General features: G+C 57.6%; 1 protein-coding gene across 2 annotated transcripts; it reads right to left on the bottom strand.

Moving 5' to 3' along the window:
- On the bottom strand, positions 1-4,141 carry SOX18 (SRY-box 18). 2 transcript variants are annotated; one of them, XM_021416639.1, is made up of 2 exons: positions 3,514-4,141; positions 1-1,739 (listed from the first exon to the last, which is right to left on the bottom strand). In XM_021416639.1, exons 1-2 carry the CDS (start codon positions 3,914-3,916, stop codon positions 886-888), a joined length of 1,257 nt encoding a protein of 418 aa, XP_021272314.1. In that variant the 5' UTR covers positions 3,917-4,141; the 3' UTR covers positions 1-885. The 2 variants fall into 2 exon arrangements, with proteins under 2 accessions (XP_021272314.1, XP_021272315.1); XM_021416640.1 differs by lacking the exon at positions 3,514-4,141 and adding an exon at positions 2,012-3,428.

Below are 6,097 nucleotides of genomic sequence, written 5' to 3'. Positions count from 1 at the left end.
GCAATTAGATGAAGATGTTTTAATAATTAACCAGTATCAAACAGTTTGCTCGCCGTACAGTTCTAGACAATAAAAGTGTTAGCAGTCGTATTTTTCCTTTGTACAAAATTCCAGTCGATTGTTCCACAGTATTTACATGGTAACTCCCTTTTTCACAAAATATCTCCTTTTCCCCCTTTTTTTTTTCCTTTTTTTTTTTTTTTAAATCCAGCTTTGCTACATAAATGCTTTAGATCTCATGGATATCCCTTGATTTCTTTTTTTTAAAAAGTCTAATAGTAAAAAAAAAAAAACAAAACAAAACACCAAAACAACAACAACAAAAAACCAACGAAAGACATTAAATATCATTTTATATATATAAAAATGCTTAGTAAAAATATAGTTTTGTTGCCCAATTAAAATATATTGCTGAGAATACAGTAAAAACTGTCCTAAAGACCACCATGACCGGGCAGCACGAGTCTTCAACAGCCCCCGAAAAGGGTTCCCGAGGGCCCCCCAGTGCGTGAGTTCCTAGGGCTGGGTGCTGGGCAGTGGGTGATGGTGTTGGTGCTGGGTTGGCTCAGGCAGGATTCACTGCAGTTGCCTAAAAAATGCCCCCGAGAGGATGGAGCGATGGGAGCTGCAGCGGGTGGGCGGGCTAGCGTGTGGTTAACCTTTGGCTTTGGGAAGGCATCTATGTGTTATATAGTTATACGGTATATCGGTGAGTTCAGCATGGTTGGGTTGTGTTTTTTTCTTTTTTTTTGTTTTTTTGTTTTTTGGTTGTTTTTTTTTTTAAGAAAGAAAGCGATGCATTTAATGAGATACTCTACATAGTACGGAGCTCGCGATTAGAGGATGGTTGCTCGTTGGCTTGTTGCGTTGGGTGCACGCGCGAGCCTAGCCGGTGATGCATGGGCTGTAGTAGACAGCGCTGCTGGCGTCGGACAGGGCGGATATCAAGCTGCTCTCCTCGCAGGAGATGCTCCTAGGAGTCACTTTGGACAGGGAGACATGATAAGGCAGTCCCGAGGCTTCGGGACGAGTCCTGCTCATGTTCAAATATTGGTCAAACTCATTGCGGTCAACGTCCGTCCAAAGGTCGGTTTGGTTCAAGTGATCCACGCTCTCCATGTGGTGGGCTTCGGGCGGGGGCGAGAGCTGGCCCAGGTGGGCGGAAAGCCCGCTCTGAGTCCCCGAGCACATCTGGTTGTAGTAGAGGCCGGAGGGGTGGGGAGTCCTCATGGCGTCGGCCAAGTGTGCTGGGGGCTGCGCGTAGGGCACGGCCACGTCCCGGCCCAGGCACTTCTCCTGGGGAAACTCCATCTGGGGGTGGTGGTGGTGGTACCCGCGGAAGGGCATCATGCCGCAGTCCTCCTGCATGTGCGGGGGGAAAAACGCCGGCTCGGTCTGTTCCAAGACATCCAAGGGAGACATCTCGGGAGTTGGCAAGCCATAGTTTTCAATATCCGACCCCATGGAGTGGAGTTCTCTGAAGTGGTTGAGTGGGGGAGGCTGGGGGTGGCCCGGCTGGCTGCCGCCGTGGTGACTCATGCTGAAGTTGTCACTGCAAGGCTGGGAAAGGTTATGCAGGAGGATATTGGGTTCCATCCTCTTGATTTTCTTGGCTTGCTTCTTCCTCCTCGGGCGGTACTTGTAGTTGGGGTGATCCTGGAGGTGCTGGATTCGCAGCCGCTCGGCCTCTTCCACGAAGGGACGCTTGTCGCTGGCACTCAGCGCTTTCCATGATTGGCCTGCAAGGGAACAGGAAGCTCAGTGACACCAGCCCGGCCCCGGGACACCCACGGAGGGGTGAATTGGGTGGGCTCAGTGCCCAGCCTGGGCCCTGGTGCTGGACAGCAAGCGGGGTCGCAAATGGGGCCATCCCCATGTCCCAGCTGCAGGCATGGTGCTGGAGGGAACAGGGGTGCAAAGCCCTGGGAAAAGGGGGGACTGGCCCCAGGGTGCCCAGTCCCCTTCATCCCGCACCCACAGCCCGAACCGCCCGTCCCCCAGCCGCACCCACAGCCCCATATCCTGAGCTCCCTGTCCCCGCATCCCGCAGCGCTGTGTCTCTGCATCCTGCGGCCCCGTCCGGCCATATCCTGCTTCCCGTAGTCCCGCATCCTGCAGCTCTGTCGTCCCATATCCTGCTTCCCGTGTTCCCACATCCCGCATCCTACAGCCGTGTGTCCCGCATCCTGCAACCCTGTGTTCCCGTTATCCTGCATCTCCACAGCTGTGTACTCCCACAGCCCTCAGCCCTGTACTCCTGCACCCCACAGCCCTGTTTCCCTGCCTCTTGTGTGCATGCAGCTCTCCAACCCCACATCCCACAGCCCCACATTCTGTAACACTCTATCCCACAGCCCGACAGTGCTGCGCCCCAGGGCTGTTAACCCCCCAGCCCTACAGCCAGCATGCTTTAGTCCCACGTCCCTACAGTTTCCCCACAGACCTCTAACCCCACAGCCCTATCCTGCAGCACCTTGTCCCCGTGACCATCTCCCCCAGCCCCGTATCCTCCCAGTCTGCATCCCGCAGCCCTGTACCCTTCCAGCCTGTCCTTCACAGCCTCACGTCCTCGCAGCCCATGCCCTCCTATCCTTGCAGCCTGCGTTCCACAACCTCGCACACTTACAACCTACATCCCAGCACCCCGTACCCCTGCAGCCTGCATGCTCAGCCCCATATTCCTGCACACCGCTGCCCTATAATCCTGCTGTCCACATTGCCAGCTCTGTGTCCTTGTATCTGCAGCCCTGTACTCTCATAGTCCACATCCCCAGCCCTAAATTCCTGTAGCCCACTTCCCCAGCCCTGTACCCCTGCATCCCAAGCCCCACACCTGCGTACCCCATATCTCAATGCCCTATACCCTTGCAGACCACATCCTCAGCCCTGTACCCCCACAACCCACATTCCCAGCCACATATTTGTGCATTCCACTTCCCTGTGCCACTATAGCACGCACTCTTATCCTTGTAATCCCGCATCCTGACCCCCCCCACATTGCCCTTATTCCCAGCCCTACATTCCTGCATCCCGCAGCCCTATACTCTTCCAGCCCACATTCTCACGCCTGTACTCCGAAAACCCGCATCCCCAGCCCTGTATCTGTGCATCCCACTGCTCTGTATCCTATAACCTGGTTCCCCATATGTCTGCAGCCCAAATCCTTAGCTTTGCACCCCAGTAATTCACATCCCCAACCCCTTATCTGTGCATACTGCTTTCCTGTACCTCTGTAGCTCACACCCCCAGCCCCATATCCCTACATCCCAATCCCTGTACCCCTACACATCCCATCCCCATACCCTTGCATACTTCATCCCCATGCCTTTGCAACAGCAGCCCTGTAACCTTACATCCCCCAGACCCGTACCCATACACCCCTCACCCGCAGCCCCAAGTCCTTCCATTCCCAGCCCCATATCCCCGCATCCCCATCCCCTCACCCTTACATTCCCCATCCCCCCTCCTCCTCCCAGCCCCCAGCCCCGTACCCCCGCACCGCACCCCACTCACCCAGCATCTTGCTGAGCACGGCGTTGTGCAGGTCGGGGTTCTGCTGCGCCAGCCGCTTGCGCTCATCCTTCGCCCAAACCATGAAGGCGTTCATGGGGCGGCGGATGCGGGAATCCTCCCCGGCCTTCCCCTCGGCGCGGCCCGCCGGGGGGCTGTATCCATAGCCCGGCTCGGGGCTGGGCGTGCGGCTGGGGGCCGCGCCGGGGGCCGCCCCGGGGGCCGCGGGGCCGAAGGCGAAGCCGGGCTCGGGGCTGGGCGTGCGGCTGGAGGGGGAGGCGGCTCCCGGGGGCCGAGGGAAGGCGAGCCCGGGCTCAGCGGCCGGCACGGCGCCGGTGACCCATGAACAGTCGCCCCGGGGTTGCGATATCTCCTCTCGGCAGTAGTTTGACTCAGATATATTCATTCCAGCTGGACAGCACTTTGTGTCCGACCCGAGCGGGTGCCGGAGAGAGAACCGAGTCCCGCGCGTCCCGCCGCCTCCTGCAGCCGCCGAGCACCTCCGCTCGCTTCTTCGCCCGCGTTCGGGTGGTTTCGGGGGGATTTGGGGTCGCCTTGGGTTGTTTTGGTTTCTTTCCTTTGCTTTCTGTTTTTTTTTTTTTCTTTCCCCGTTTTTCCCCCCCCCAAAAAAAAAACTTTTTGGGATGATGTTGGGCTGGAAGGGGCAAAATATAGCCGGGGTGGACCAATCAGCGGGCGGAGGGGAGGAGGAGGAGGAGGAGGGACGGGGCGTCCTCAGGAAGAGCCGCCCGGGAGGGCCGGGTGGGAGCGCCGTGGCTGCGCGGCCCCATTCCCTTCCTCCCAACGAGGAGGGCGATTCGTTTCTTCTCTCCTTTCTTTCCCTTCTTATTTTTCTTGCTTCCTTTTATTCTTTTTTCCCTCGAGCCCACGTTTCTGGCTGCTTGGGATCTGCCCGTGCAGAGGGAAGCGTTTGGATTCGCTGTGTGTTTGCAGGGCGCAAGGGATGCTCGGCACTCCGCGGTTCTTTTCCTTACAAGTCATTCCATGTGTGTGTTTTGGCCGTGGTCTCCATCCCGGGGTCAGGAGCAGCCGTGGGGTGAAGGCAGGTCCGAGCCCTCTCCCCCCAGCACTATTCTGGTGGGTTTTATTTGTGCCAGTTGAGAAATCTCTCCTTGTCTTCCCGTTCCCATCGAAAGCAACACATCCCCATCCTGCCCGCCCAGGCACTTTTGAGGAACACTGGGTTCAGTGGCAGGACGATGGCAACCCAGACCTGCCCGCACCCATGGCGCGCTGTCGTTTGGTGGCATCATCCCATCCCCATGCCAGTTCATGGCTCAAAGCCTGCCTGCCACCGGACAGAGATCTGCCGCAGCGGCAAATGCACAACCAGGCGATGTGCCAAGCGCTGGGCGAGGTGGTCTGACAGCTCTTCCTGCCCTTGGCACAGGGCAGCTGGCAGGCAGGGACATGTGTCCCCCTGGCACCCCCAGGCTATGGGGTTCACGCACGGCCCAGCCCTGGGGAATGGCCCCCAAACCCCTCCGGCTGCGGACATGCCCAGAGCTGAAATCCGAAACCCGGGCGCAGGAAGAGTTGGGGCACCGCGTTGTGCAACAGCCCGGCTCCCTCCCAGCCTCCCTGCAGCCGTGGGGTGTTGCATGCCATGGTTTGTGTGTGTCTGGAAGTGATTTGAAAAAAGCCGATCTGCAGTTAACCCTAAACAAAGCAAAGGCCATAAAAAAAAAAAAATAATATAAAATCTCGTCTCATTTATTCTTCCATCGCTAGCAGAGTGACGGAGGTTTCAGGACAGATTTCCTTCACGTTCCTGCAGCCTCTTCTTAATATTTTGCAAGAGCTCATCAGCACCAGAGCCCCTCTGTGCTGTTCCCCATCCCATCAGGGCCATGCAGCATCACTGCACCCCAGGAGCAGCCCGCTGCTGCCGAGCCCCAGGGTTCGCTCTTTGCTCTTTGCTCCTGCCCATGGCTGCTTGTGGGGTGAATGGCAGGATGCACACAGGGGTGTCCCAGGGCATTCCCCGCTGTCACCTCTGGGTCCTTCTCCGGGCTTTGGCTGAGCACACAGTGCTGTCTCCAGTAGCTCCCACCCCGCGGCACAGCAGCACCCTGGGGCTGGACCAAAGGCTTTTCCTGAGCATTGCCCATAAAGGGTTTGGAACGGGGCAGCACGCAGCAGGGTTCATGTGGTGCTGCATTTTGGGACCCTGGTGCAGGAAAACCATGCAGTGCCAATGGGGCAGAGCCGTGTGCTTCGTCCCTACGGGCAAACATCAGTGCTCCATCCTGGGATGAGACCCAGCACAACCCACACAGGGGACAAAGCACCCATCCTGGCTCGGCATCGCATTGTGGGGGCACACAGCCCCCCGACACTTCCTCCCCTTTCTCCGGGGGGCTCCTCACCCGCCCCGGCGTCAGACGAGCTGGACCTCACCCTGGTGCAAAAGCTCAGAATTCCTTTTTTTTTTTTTTTTAATTTCCTTTCCCATTTTTCCCATTTTTTAGGATGGCAGCTCGCAGCCCCCACCCCGGCCCCCCATTTCCCTCCGCCACGTCCCGCGCCGCACAGCCCCAGCACCACACCTCGCAGAGGAAGCGCG

This window comes from Numida meleagris, chromosome 19, assembly GCF_002078875.1.
Source record: "Numida meleagris isolate 19003 breed g44 Domestic line chromosome 19, NumMel1.0, whole genome shotgun sequence".
In the NCBI taxonomy this organism is placed as follows: Eukaryota; Metazoa; Chordata; class Aves; order Galliformes; family Numididae; genus Numida; species Numida meleagris.
The sequence above is the reverse complement of the archived record's forward strand: the minus strand, read 5'-3'. Positions and strand labels throughout refer to the sequence as shown.